General features: G+C 39.2%; 1 protein-coding gene across 1 annotated transcript; it reads right to left on the bottom strand.

The window, feature by feature from the left end:
* Positions 1-816: 816 nt before the first annotated feature.
* LOC149086964 (notch-regulated ankyrin repeat-containing protein A-like) lies at positions 817-9,590 on the bottom strand. Its single transcript, XM_089231172.1, has 2 exons — positions 8,037-9,590; positions 817-1,590 (listed from the first exon to the last, which is right to left on the bottom strand). Exon 1 carries the CDS (start codon positions 9,296-9,298, stop codon positions 8,978-8,980), a length of 321 nt encoding a protein of 106 aa, XP_089087298.1. The 5' UTR covers positions 9,299-9,590; the 3' UTR covers positions 817-1,590; positions 8,037-8,977.
* Between the last annotated feature and the right edge of the window lie 3,754 nt (positions 9,591-13,344).

The following is a 13,344-nucleotide window of genomic DNA, read 5'->3' as shown; positions in this document are numbered from 1 at the left end:
TGAGGGCAATCGATCGAGACCCGATTAGTCTCCTCTCTCGAAAGGTTCTTAATCATTTGCGTTCTACGGACCCTTTGGGCGAATAAGACGAAAGTCACGAATCCCCTTGCCAATAAGATGCAGGCCAAGGACCTCTTTACTAAATAATATTCAGCATATAATAATGTAAAAAAAACAAGAAGTTAATTGTTTTCTCATTCAATCTAACAGACCCCTTGAAATCCTTCTGAAGACCCCAAGTGGTTCGACGACCCTGGTTGAGAACCACAGCTCTGAAACGTACGCAAGTTTCTACTTTTAACTTAACCTCTCAACAGTTAATATCCCGAGAAGTGTTATCCGAAAAAATAACTTTGAAGAGTAATTTTCACTCCTCTCTAAAATTTTAAGGGGTAGTTTTATAAAAAGAGCGGATATTTTTTTTTAATGAAAAACAGAGGAAATTACTGTATTCAGAAAAATTACCTAAAATTTCAAGTAGTATTTTCACTTCTCCACGAAATTTGGGGGAGTAAAATTAAATTTTGATGCGTATTGGAGAACACTGACCCTGAGTACACTCGGGCAACACGTTTGTGTGCCTCGATGTAATAATCACTTTTGTATTTCAAAATGAATGTTTAAATTTTTGGCCACATATAAAGATCACATCTATCTTTTATGCATTTTCCCTTTGAATTACTAGAATTTAAAAAATGGAAATAAATACGGGACTGAAAATGATTGAACTGTTGAGTGATTAATGGTGGAATATGAACATTTCGAGGGAATTTTTTGTTTCGCACGCTGAGTAATAAATAAAACATACACGTAATATATAAAAAGTTCAACAATGGTTTTTTTTAATGATCAACAGAGGGTAGACACAAACTGTACAAACAAATTAATTTACAAAATCTATCATCTGTTTTACAAAAAAAAAAAAAAAAAAAAAAAATCGCCCACTGAGTGACTCAGATGTGATAATAATTATAATAATAATCCCTGAAAAAAAAGTTAACAAAATAAGCGATCATCTCATCGTATTTACCCTATTATATCCAGGAAACTCCTCTCTTCTCAAAAAAAAAAAAAAAATTGAAAAAAATGTTCTCTCAGTGTACATCGACACACGAAACACGACATATAAGCACGACGGGTATTACACATATACATACATACATTATACGTTCCACAACGAACAATATCCGCCGTCAAAATTAGAGTGCTACTGTATTGTAATGTATAAGGAAAATTTCGGAAGCTTCTTGTATGTGTGTGTAATGGGCTGAGGTCATTCCCATGACAGTAAAATTCATCTTACGTATATTTATGGAAATGCGGCTGTCAATTTTCACTAATGTTGTAGTGATTTGGCGCGTGTGATTATATTGGAATGATGCGGTGCAGAATGTCCCATGTCCCTTTTTCCAAGCCGTAGTAGAAATTAGTAACACAGTGGCGTAGATTCTCCATCTTATAGTAATTGATCACAGTCACCTAATACGAAAGGAGGCAAATCTGGAACTTTGAAATTGGATACTTGAGGATTTTTCATCGCAGGATCCATCTTGTATAACCGTTTATCCAGTGTCAGTCAGAGATGATAACCTGAAAAGATAAGAAAAATAATCAAAATTAATTTTTTAGAAATAAATTACGCACACTTTTTAAACAATCAAGTGAGTACAATAGTCATTATAATGAATGGAAATAAAATATTTATTTATTATATCCAAAAAAATTGTCATTTTTTTGGAATTTTAAGGGGGGGAGGGTCCATTGTGGCTGCGCCATCTCAAGAGCATCATGGGGGGCCCCAAGGCAAGTAAGTGATGATCAAGAGATCCCTATTCGACTGAGACCTCATGTCCGGTCGAGCACATGCGTTAAGACGTTAGACTGCGTGTAGGACGTTATTACATATGATTGGCGTTACATGTTTGTATATCCATCGTTTAGTTGTATAAATTCGACTTCAATGTAAACTTAGGCTCTCAATCATTATCTAATGGACAGGAAGTTCTAACCCATGACCTGTAGACAAAATGAAGCTCTCGGAGTCATTTGAAGTGACCCGTGAAATCAAAACTACCAATGATAATTGACTAATAAAACTGAGAAAGGAACTGGCAATTTTACGACTGACATTTAATCTGCAAGAGATTCCCATATATAAGTCCTTTCACTCAAGGTATCCCAACCTCAAACTTCCCCGTAGCTATTTCAAGTAGATATGTTACGTAGATATGTTATGTAGATCGCGGGGGGGGGGGGGGGCACACATCTCAGAGCTAGTTATAATTTTTCACGGACCTTCCTATGCACTAAATTTTTTTTCCCTTACTTGGGTTTCCACTGGGCAAGGAGAATACACCCCCCCCCTCCCCAAAGCGTGAAGCTGGCACTTTCCGGGGCTCGGGATTTATCGCGTATTTTTTTTTTTCGGTTGTTTGTGCTTACAAATCAGAAATGGGGGGAAAAAGTCATTGGTGAAAAATTTAAGAAAAAAGTTTTGACTAAAATTTCACACTGCGAATGCATTGGGTGGAGTAATTTGCAGAGAAAACCAATTTTTGATGCATATGCATGGTGTATACTAGTGGCTCTCAAACTTACACCACTCTCTCGGCTCCCATGTTGTAGTTCACATTTAATCCGAGACACCCAGCCAGAATATATTTTTACGTTTAAACCGTACACCGCTGTACATTCCCCAGAATAAACTGGCAAAGAACTGCTTCAAAGCACTGTCACACATCAATACCATTCCCCACCGCGACACTCCCTTGGAGCAATAACGTACACTTTGGGAACTGTTGGCGCATACAAATGCGTGAGTTTTCCGAGTCGTTTTACTGACGTGGCTTACACGGATGAAAATTTTGTCTCAAGCCGCCCCCTGACCCTACTGTTATTTGATCATAGGGTAAGGGCCTGAAGAATACTATGCCGGAATGCCATGGCGTCTAAGTAATTGGTATTGGTGTCTAAAAAATAATTGTATGCGTGGTTATTAAACTAGAGCTGAGGACAATACAAAATTTTCGGAATTTATGCCAGCATGTCTACCAACCTGGGAAGAAGGAAAGAGGGAAAGGGGTGGATCACTAAGTCCAAGAAAAATCGAAAAGCAAGAGTTTATTTTGAAATAAGTGATTACTGTGAACCATTTCATTCAAAAAAAAAATAAAAAAAATGGCACCTATTTTTCTTGTCAATCCCTATTATAGGGTAAGGGAGCCTCTGGTGGTCAAAAGTTACGGAATTAGGTGAGATACCGATTCAGTGTCTAGTGCAGATGTACATACAAACTTTTCAGTCCGCCGGCCAGGTATGCGGTAATTCTGTCGCTCGCGGGTCAGAAATTTGTATGTATGTATGGGGTAATCATATATGACTAATAATTTTGCGGGATATTTCAGTATAATTTTTCGTCACCCCAACTTTATCATAAAAAATGTTCAGTTTTTTCCCTTTATTTGTCAACAACGCACTAAAAATACAGTATTTTCATGACTGCCTTTAGCCTTTGACAATTTGTTTTGACTGTAATTGGCAACTTCACATGCCCCCCCCCCCCTTGTCAATCTTTGGCTGAAATTGGCGATTTTACTTTGCCCTTGACAATTTTCTGACTGTAATTGCCAACTTTGCTTATAATTGACAATTTTTTGTGATACTTGGTGATATCCGGTATGAATCCCGATTGGCCATATTTTTGTTAAGGAAATATGGTTCGTCTAGGCGTTAATGGTGTTGTGTGTATTGATACTTTCCTACACAGGAACACTTTTCACGGTCCGGATGGAACCGGAATCCACCCCTCTTGTCGGGCCGGAGATTGTGCACCCCTGGTCTAATTAGATTTCGGTCAGTGAATGAGATGTTGAAATCGCCGACAGAGTGAGATTCCTACCCTTTTTTTTTGGTTGTCAATTCATCAACAATACAGGACAGTGAATTCTTTCATTATACCGGCCAGTCGAAGAGAGAGAGATGAGTACATTTTATAGGCATTGTAAATGTCGACGGCATTCATTAGCAGCGAAAATGAAACCATCAATTCAGTCGGTCCTAAAAAAACCGCGAAATGATCCGTCCCACCGAATAAAAAAAAAAAAAGAACACGAAACAACCAAAAATATGAATATGTCCGTCACGAGGGGGGAAAGTTTTCTTTTTGGTCAGAGGCAAAAGAGAAACGAGTTATGTTATTATTACACAGCCAGTGAAATGAATGAATGTCCAAAACGGATCCAAAACATCCAAAGAGAGGTCCGGTTCGGAGTTGAAAGACCCGTTCCTCATCCCCTCTATTAAAAGATAATCAGAACTTCGTGGAATTCGTACCTCCAAGGCATTCGGTCGGATCAGCAGCAGCAGCAGCATGTGCTCTTGCTCCGACTCTTCTCTACATACTGCTGCATAATAATAATAATAATAATAATAAAATAGTAGTTGCAAATCCACGGGGTAGGATAGGAATCCCGTGCGTGTATACAACGCCATTCCTTATTATTATTATACTCTCTCGATCTCGAAAACGTACCTCCACCCCAAGAATGAGAAATAATAAAAAAAAAAAGCCATTGTACTTGGTGTTAGAAAGGTAAAAGAAGAATGGGCCCCACCTTCAGAATATAATCCACCTTTGTCAAGAAAGAACAGGGATTTCACAGATAGTGGGAGTGGTCTCAAAAAGAAAGAAAAAAAAAATTACGTAAAACATCTGCTAGAGAGAGAACTATATTTCCCCCTTCTAATTTTTTTTTCTCTGGAAGATGGATTGGAATGGGAAGGGATAATCTGTGTGTGTGTGTGTGTGGAGAACCAAGCTGAATAATAATAATAAACATACCAAGCCCAGATTTATTCTATCTAGTGGAGCCAGAGAGAGACCGGCCATGTTATGATGTTTTAAAACAACAGGTGTGTGTGTGTGTGTGTCTGACCGAAGATCAAAATCGGTCATATGGCAGGGGCTTGACAAATCGATGAAAAAAAAAAATTTAGGTGCTAGTTGAATTTCTCGGGAGCCGAATGTGTATTTGTTTTTAACTATCAGGAGAACTTGATGACCCCCCTTCTCATGTATTAATATTAGTATTTAATAGTTACGTTGACAAGTTTTGGCTTTTTTTGACAAAAAACTATTTGGCCCAAGAGAAGAAGAAAAAAATGTTCACTCGTGGGCTTTGGCCTATTGTTTTACTGTCAATGATTATGACTTCCGCCAAACTGTTGGATTCTCTTTCTTCGAAGTGGCCCATAAGTTTCAGTTTCTTATAAAATGGCCTGCACTGACACGAAGTAATTAATCATGATCAAGCAATCATGCATCGGAGAGTTTGGTGAAATTTTTCAGTCGCCATGGCAACCGTGTGCTTGGGATTTGTCAATTGATGTGCGGTACCAATTTAAGGTGGACAACGCGTGACCCCAAAGCAGAATATGCAGAACAATCTGGAAGAATTTTAAGGTGTCAATTGTAGGAACACTGTTATGGGAATTTTTACCGTAGGACAATTTCCAGTCAGCCGAGGGTTCGCTGCAGAACAATGCAATCTGCTTTAGGGTGCGTGGATAATATACAGCATATGTAAATTTCTGTTGAACAGTCCCTTATTAGCTGTTCAACTGTTTTATGAAGACTTGGGGGGGGGGGCAGGGAAGTCGATTAGATGTTACAGTGTGGACTTGAGGTCTAATCCAGCCCCTCTCATGGTGCAGTCCGTAACTACCCGTGATTCGTAACCTTTTCACTGGACCGCAACCTCAGTGAACTTGGAAGTCAGATTCTCGTATTTTTTTAAAGAATCTCATCATAGAACATTTTCCAGCATTCACCCTCAACATAACTTTTTCATACACCAGACCAAGCCACACCATGACATCGCCACTGCTAGCATTTCACGTAGCTGAAACGCTATGCGGGGGAAAAAATCAGAATCGATCGGTCCAACGATCGAACTACACCCCTTAATATAGTGGTTCTCAAAATTTTGTCAACCGTGGCTCCCTTGCCCAATTCATGATTTATCTTTGGCTCCCAAGAATAGTTTGGTAGATATTTTCACTCATAAAGGCACGTATACATTAGCGCGTGGATTATGCAATGTAAGCATCCACAATTGGTTGTTCAGTAATTGGTACGGTGTTGTGAACGATTCTTGAGCTGTTTGAACTGGACCCCCCCGAGAATCTTTTTTTTCAACGACGTAAAGGAAGTTTGTGTACCCACGAACGGATTAAAATCGCTGCAGGGGGTCGTACGTTACAGGATCGACGCGCTTATGAAAACGCGCTTAAAAGAACCTTTACAAAGCATAACTAAGCACTCAAATTGATGTTTCCAGCTCGCTCCTATCAATATCTCCGCAACGCCTCCGACAAAGATTGGCGACGGCCCTAGGAGCAGCGAAGCACACTAAAGCTCCTAGAAGTACCTTTTATAAGGCACCTTACTAAACCAGTTAGGTGCCTTACCCTAAACCAGAATGAGAATTGAACGAATATGAATATTTAATACATAAATAGATTTACACCTATGAGACTATGGGATGCTTCCATCACACCAGTGTTTTCCAAAGTGGCAAATATCGCCTCCTGGTGGGAGGCGAAATTGTCCGAGGGGGATAGAAGCTACGGGTATAACGTGGGATCCTATGGGTACGCTTGAATTTCTGGGAAGGGGCGCCGATGAGAGAAACAAAATTCTTAAGAAGGGGGCGATGGAACAAAAAATTCGGGAAACTATGTATATTATACGAATATGTTGAAAGCTTTGCATGAATTAGGAAAAATAAGTACAGCATCCCTTACATTACTTGGTCGATTTAATCATTATTGAAGATTTAAAAAAAAATACCATTTCATGATTTTTATTTCAATTTTCTAAAGTTTTCCTTTTATTTAATCTATCTATTACCTAGAAACTATAATTTATTAACGAATATTTTCTATTGCTTATTTACAAATAGCTCACGATAACACTCAAGGAGGCATTCGTCTCCCCAATAATTGGAATTCGGAACTGGAAAAATTTCGACACACGAATTATTTTTTCAGTATTATATACACATAATTTTCTACATCCTGATACTTCGGAGTGTTGATAATGATAATAATTTTTTATAGTTTTTATAATAGTTTCCATCATTAATCTGATTTTATGAAAAAAACTTATATTTACAGAGCTTGACAAATCGTAGGCCCCCCAAGGCAAGGCAAATCCTTTTTTAGTTTATACCGCGATAAAAAATGATGTCTTGCGGTTGTGTAAAACGGGATCCCAGGCTCTTAATAAAATAGGTTCCTCATGAAACATTGATATTTTTTCATACGGATTTCACTCAATATACGTATTTGTTTCATTCCAGATTTTATTTATTAATTTGTTTGTTAATTACTTCAGTATTTTTAATACCGGCAAATTGATTCAGTGTTTCACCACCAAATGATATTTTTTCCACGGGAAATAAAAATGGTTCCAGGAACCCCCCCCCCCCCCCCGAACTCATCAAGCGCAGTGGTTCTCTTTTTTTTTTACTCATGGAGCTCTTTTGTAGTCTACAATTTCTATGGTGGAGCCCCGTGGGCTTCTTTTTTAAATGTATTTATCGAATATTGGAATTTATTTTATGGTCCTAGAGCAGCCTTAGAGCCCCTGGAGCATGGAACCCCTATTCTACAGAAACTAAATTTTTCTTTGATTCTGAAGTGGGAAATTAAATTTTTCAGTTTCCATAAAATAATCGGAAATGTTCTTCTTTTCAACATTGTTAAAAAAAAAATGTCCTCATAATCTACATATTGTGTGCATGCAGGTCCGCAACTAGAGGAGGCAGGAGGATCTGGTGCCCCCGGGAGCTGGCTAGAGGGGGGGGGGCGCTAAATTCACCCTTTAACTGCTCCTTACTCGGGGGGCGCCAAAATGCGGGCTTACTCCAGTTGACACCTAGTTGCGGTCCTGTGTGTGTGAAGAAAAAGAAGAGGATAAACAACAGATCCATCAAACACATAGATAATAGAAAAACAAAAGACTATATGCTTACCAATAAAAGAATAGAAAAATACTGTAGAAATTCATCAATTTCTTTTCCTTCTCTTTTCTAATGATATTTTTCTTTGGGATGACTTCTTTTTTCTTTTGGTATCACTATCGTTATCAGTGATTATGATGTTGTGACGTCATGGAAGCCGATGATGACCTTCACTTCCGTCTAAATGGGGCCCCCCTTCTTTTTTTTTCTTTTCCAAATGCAGTAGTAGACTGAAGATCGTTATATACAAGCTGGTTTTTAGAATGCAGCAGCAGCTCAACAATGTTATTTTGCCTCCAGTCCACATGATCAAAATGAAAGAATCCAAAAAAGAAAGAACCGGCTTCTCTCTCTCTTCATTTTTCTTTTTTTTCTAAGGTTTTTTTTTTCTTTTCCATCTTCTCGGGTATCGCCATCCCAATTCCCAGGCCACTGCACAATCATCATTATACACGGAATATCATGGGAATAAGTCGGGTGAGTTTTCGCACGCAGGAGGGAGAGAGATGGAGGGATCTACACGCACTAAACACAATACTGGAAGCTCGGCACAATTTTTTTTTTTTGCAATGAGGGTGGATAGCGGAGAAACCGAAGCTATTTGACCAAGAAATGATTATCAAGCAATGTTCTTTATAGAGAAATTCGAGTTCTTTTGTGGGGACTTTATGGATCCATGGAACAGTTCAATATAGAAGGTGAGGAACGATATAAATCACTCAGGGTTGGCATACTTCATGATTATTCACTCTTATGAATCCGCAAATGGTCATCAAGGAGAAGATGAAAGCTTGGCACCGTTGAGTCACTCAAGGCGGAAGGCAAATCACCAATTATTGCTGATCAGGTTGTTTCGATTTCTTTCGATAAGCGATAACGACGGATAATAATTACAATAATTAAAATAATAATAATAATCGAGTCCAAGACTAGGTTATCCCTATTGAAACTTCTCACCTCCTAGAATTAGCGATGAGGTATAGCGCAATGTCTTGGTGCCCGCCGTACGCGGCGATGTGCAGGGCGTTCCAGCCGTCCCTGTTGGCCAGTCGCACGTCGGCACCGAATTTCACTAATAATTTCACTAATTCCAAGTTGCCGTCCATGCAGCTTTGATGCAGCGCCGTTTGGCCTTCCTTGTCGTAGAAGTTGACGTTGACACCTCCTTCCCATCTCTGTAGGATCTTTTGCAGCTCCGTGGTGTCCCCTTTGCGGACGGCTTTTAGGAACACTTCCTCGTTGAAAACACCAGTCTGGATATCCGCTTGGCTCATCTTTAGTTATTTTAAAATCCTGGGTAAAAATTAAAGCCGATGAAATATTGCAGTTAATGTAATAATCCGATGATGGTTAACTTTTTTATCACAAGTAACTCTTTATCTATTTTTTTTTCCTCCGCAAAATTTTCCGCAGCATCCAAATCAAATGTGATGGAGGACGAACGTGATCGGAGGACGACCGAAATACAAGTGACTGACTAGCTGCTTGCCGAGTGTGGAATTCCTTACTGGATTGTACCAGGCCGGAATCACAAGCTCTACTAGATGAATTCAAGAAGTCGACTGTAGTTTTGATACTGATTACTTTTTTGGGGTTGCCACGGTCTCTTCTAGTTTTTCTCTTTCTCTCCCCGCTCGGTGTGTGTGAATATCGTGTTCTCGCCAAGGAAAGCGTGGGAAAATTCTCGGTTTGAGCCAACAGATGCCAACTTGAAATTCCAACATGAGGAAATACGCACCAGACTATCTTCATGTCCCGTTATTAATTTATTGAACGTCTCATAACTTCTTACCCGATAATTATTTTGTTCCATAATGAAGGAAACAACGGGATGTAAGTTTCTTTACAATTCATTTTTCTTCCTCATTATTCACTAAAATAATCATTTTGCAAAAAGAAATAAAATGAAACTTTAATCAATCATGAAATTTTTACTCAATACAATTTTAATTTTTTTGAATGAAAAATAGCTTTTCTCGATAGTCAATTTCATCAGTATTTCGAAATAATATTGATGGTTGATGCAGGAAACTTATTTATATTCAGTTCGGGATATCGGCTGCAGTCCGGGCCGTAACTACAGGGCCGTCTTAACAGCACCATGGGCCCCCGGGCCAAGTGGTTTTTCTGAGGCCCTACCAGGTAAATTATAAAAAATGTCAACCAAATCTCATTTTTGTGAGGCTCCCGGGCCGTGCCCGGGTAGGCCCATGCGTTAAGACGGCACTGCGTAACTAGGCTGGGACAACCGGAGCACTGCCGAATGGGGGCCCCAAAAAAGTTTACATTAGTTTTGCCTAATAATAATCCTTTCAAGGGAGGGCCCCCCAAGGAAAAGTCTGCCCCACTACAGTCCTGATAGCAGTTCCGTCGGACCGCAGATAATTAAAAGCCATAAAATAAAATTATTAGTGGCAACGTTATATTGACTACGTAATTCTCATTTTAAATTTAACTGCATAACAAAGCTCTAGCTTGAGTCATAAGAAAAGTCTACAACACTTTTCCAAACTTTTTCATCCCATCGCCCCCTTCTTCAGAACTATTTTTTCTCATCGTCTACCCCCAACTCAAGCCAACCCATAGGATCCCATGTTATACCCGTATCTTCTACCACCCCCTGGACCATTCCATCGTCCCTCAGAGGGAGGTATTTCACTTTGGGAAATACTGGTCTATAAAAAAATAAATATTTGAAGGTTTAGGTCTAAAAAGATCTATTTGTAGAAAAAGTCTACGTATATAGAATTTTTTACGTGAAAAAAATGTGTGTTGTTCCTGATTAACAGACGTGCACACAGACAATGAGCCCCCAGGAAAGGTTATTTAGCTAACCTCTCCCCCCCCCCCCCACCATTGATTTCCTAGTAAAACTATTATTTTATTGTGGAAAAAATTGAAATATGATGCTTCTAAAATTAGTTATATTATCTAGTGTAGAGCTGCTCTGTGGGACCACCATGGCCGCATTAAGAGCATCATTGGGAAAATGTTGACCAAATCTCATTTTCATAAGTACTCATTCAGTCTCATTTCGTCTGCTCTTGAGATCACTGGGCTATGCTCAAGCGGGCCCATATGTTAAGATGACACTGCTCCCCCCCCCCCCACCAAATCTCTTGCGAGAGTACTCGCCTCACTGCATAAGCCAGCCGTTATCAAACTTTTGTCCTCCGCAGCTCCCTAGCCTAATTCATGGGTCATCAGCGGCTCCCCAGAATAGTTTAGTAGATATTTTCACCAGTATAAAAGAACCACTTTAAAAACTTGAATAGGCACACACATCAATGCTCCTACGACGCCTCTGACAAAAGTTGGCGACGCCCTGAGGAGCCGTGACGCGTGATGCCACACTTTGAGAACCACAGCCATAAGCGGATGCACGCTCCTCGAACGGACTGGAGGCTAATCAGTGATTAGTAATCACTGTATAGTGAACGGGAGCTAATGTCCACCTTTGTCTTCCTGTCTAAGCTGATAATACAATATTTTTACTGAACTGGGGGGGAGCGATTGGTCCCTTCGCCGCTCCCCCTATTTCGCCTATGCCCATTGCTATAGTACATAGTTTTCCTTCTTCAAAATTTTTTTTCTCCCATCGCCCCCCCAACGCAATCGAACCCATAGGATCCTATGTTATACCCGTTAACGCCCACGTTGGGAATCACTGCTATAGTCACGGCCGTCTTAAGAGCATCATGGGCCACCGGGCCAAGTGATTTTTCTGAGGCTCCACCTGGTTAATTCTAGAAAATTTCAACCAGATATAATTTTTGTGGGGCCCCTCTTCTCTTAAGGCCCCCCGGGACGTGCCCGGGTGGGCCCATGCGTTAAGACGGCACTGGCTATAGTAGATATTATTGGAGTGCTTTAAAATTGTTTCCGTACGCATAATGGAGCCGTAAAATGTCTAAAGCCGATCTTGTTTTTTTTATGTAAAAATTAAGAAATTTTACACTCATTAAAACATTAAACGAATTTTTTTCCTTTCCTGAAAACTTTTTTTTTTTGGAAAAAGAATGAATTTTTCAAACATTCCTGAAATTAAATATTAAGACTTCAATTTAACTCACATCAATTGATTGCATAAAAAAAAATTGCATTCACACATCAAATTCAAAAACAAATTCCAAAACAGCTGTCGTGAAAGATTTAAAATAAAAGAGAATGTTCTTTTATAATTCTTTCCATAAATTGGGAGAAAAAAAAGACAACAAAAAAGTGAAATTTGGCGATAATCCCGACAGCGAAAAGCGTCCAAAAAACGTAACCCGAATACCGTATACATGGAGATTTTACGTCATCCCACCCCACCCACTTGTTCGTTCTTCCATCCAATGATGTTGGAGCGAGACTCAAAATTCCCACACTTTCTCCGCCTTCTTCGGAAAATCACTGAAAACGGGGAAAAGAAGTGAAAAAAGAAAAAAAATCTCGGAGGGGAGGGAGAGGGAGAAAAATGCACCGGCTTTTTTTCTTTCCACGATCTACAGTTAAGTAGCAGCCGTGGGAAAAAAGTCTACGCAGAGAAAAAGAGAGGAAAAAAAGAAAAATTTTCGGCTGATAATTTTTCGCCGACTTTTCTTCTCGATAGTATAGTTAATGATCTTACAATGGGAAGAAAAAGACCGAAAAGAGGAAAAAGTACACCCTCTTCCCATAAAAATTGTCTGCATTTGAGACGGTAGTAGACAACATTCTTATTTTATTTCTTGGCTTCTAAAATTATATACTGTAGTGTTATTGCGCACCTGCCAGAAGCTTTTTTTTTTCTTTTTTTCCTACACTTCCTCCCACTCTCATGGTTGGAATTAACTATTAAAGAATGAAAAAAACAATTTTTTTTTCCTTCTCCCCTTCGAAAGTACAAGAAAACCATTCTCTATCTATCTCTCTCTCCGTTGTTGCCAAGAATTACTGTATACGAATCGATGAATTAATTCTTTTTTTTTTTTCCGTGGGTGTGGACCGTACACGTGCTATGAGAGTAGCAGTGGTGTAGGGATTGGCCGAGAACGATGTCCGCGGGTCTAGCGGGGGGGGGGGGGTGGAAAGGTGGGGTGGAGAGGGTGACTAACGAACTGTTCAAGTCTTTCATAAATTCTGAAATTATATGCATATAGCATTTTATATTTCTTTGAATTTTCATTTACTCTAAAGTTGTTTGTTTCGTTAATTGTGAATTTTCATTCATTCTGTAATTATTTCTTTCATTTACCCTGAAACTTTTTCTTCCATTTATCCTGAAACTTTTTCAGGATTATTCATTTCAGGAAATTCATTTATTCTGAAAACATGAAATTCATTTATTCTGATAACA

Source organism: Pholcus phalangioides, unplaced genomic scaffold (assembly GCF_987345545.1).
Source record: "Pholcus phalangioides strain wild (caught in Gottingen) unplaced genomic scaffold, Ppha-v1.0 ptg000004l_1, whole genome shotgun sequence".
In the NCBI taxonomy this organism is placed as follows: Eukaryota; Metazoa; Arthropoda; class Arachnida; order Araneae; family Pholcidae; genus Pholcus; species Pholcus phalangioides.
This window is presented reverse-complemented; position numbering and strand designations above follow the sequence as displayed.

Coding starts and splice junctions, on each gene's coding strand:
- LOC149086964 (XM_089231172.1), bottom strand. CDS start 9,298: ATGAGCCAAGCGGATATCCAGACTGGTGTTTTCAACGAGGAAGTGTTC.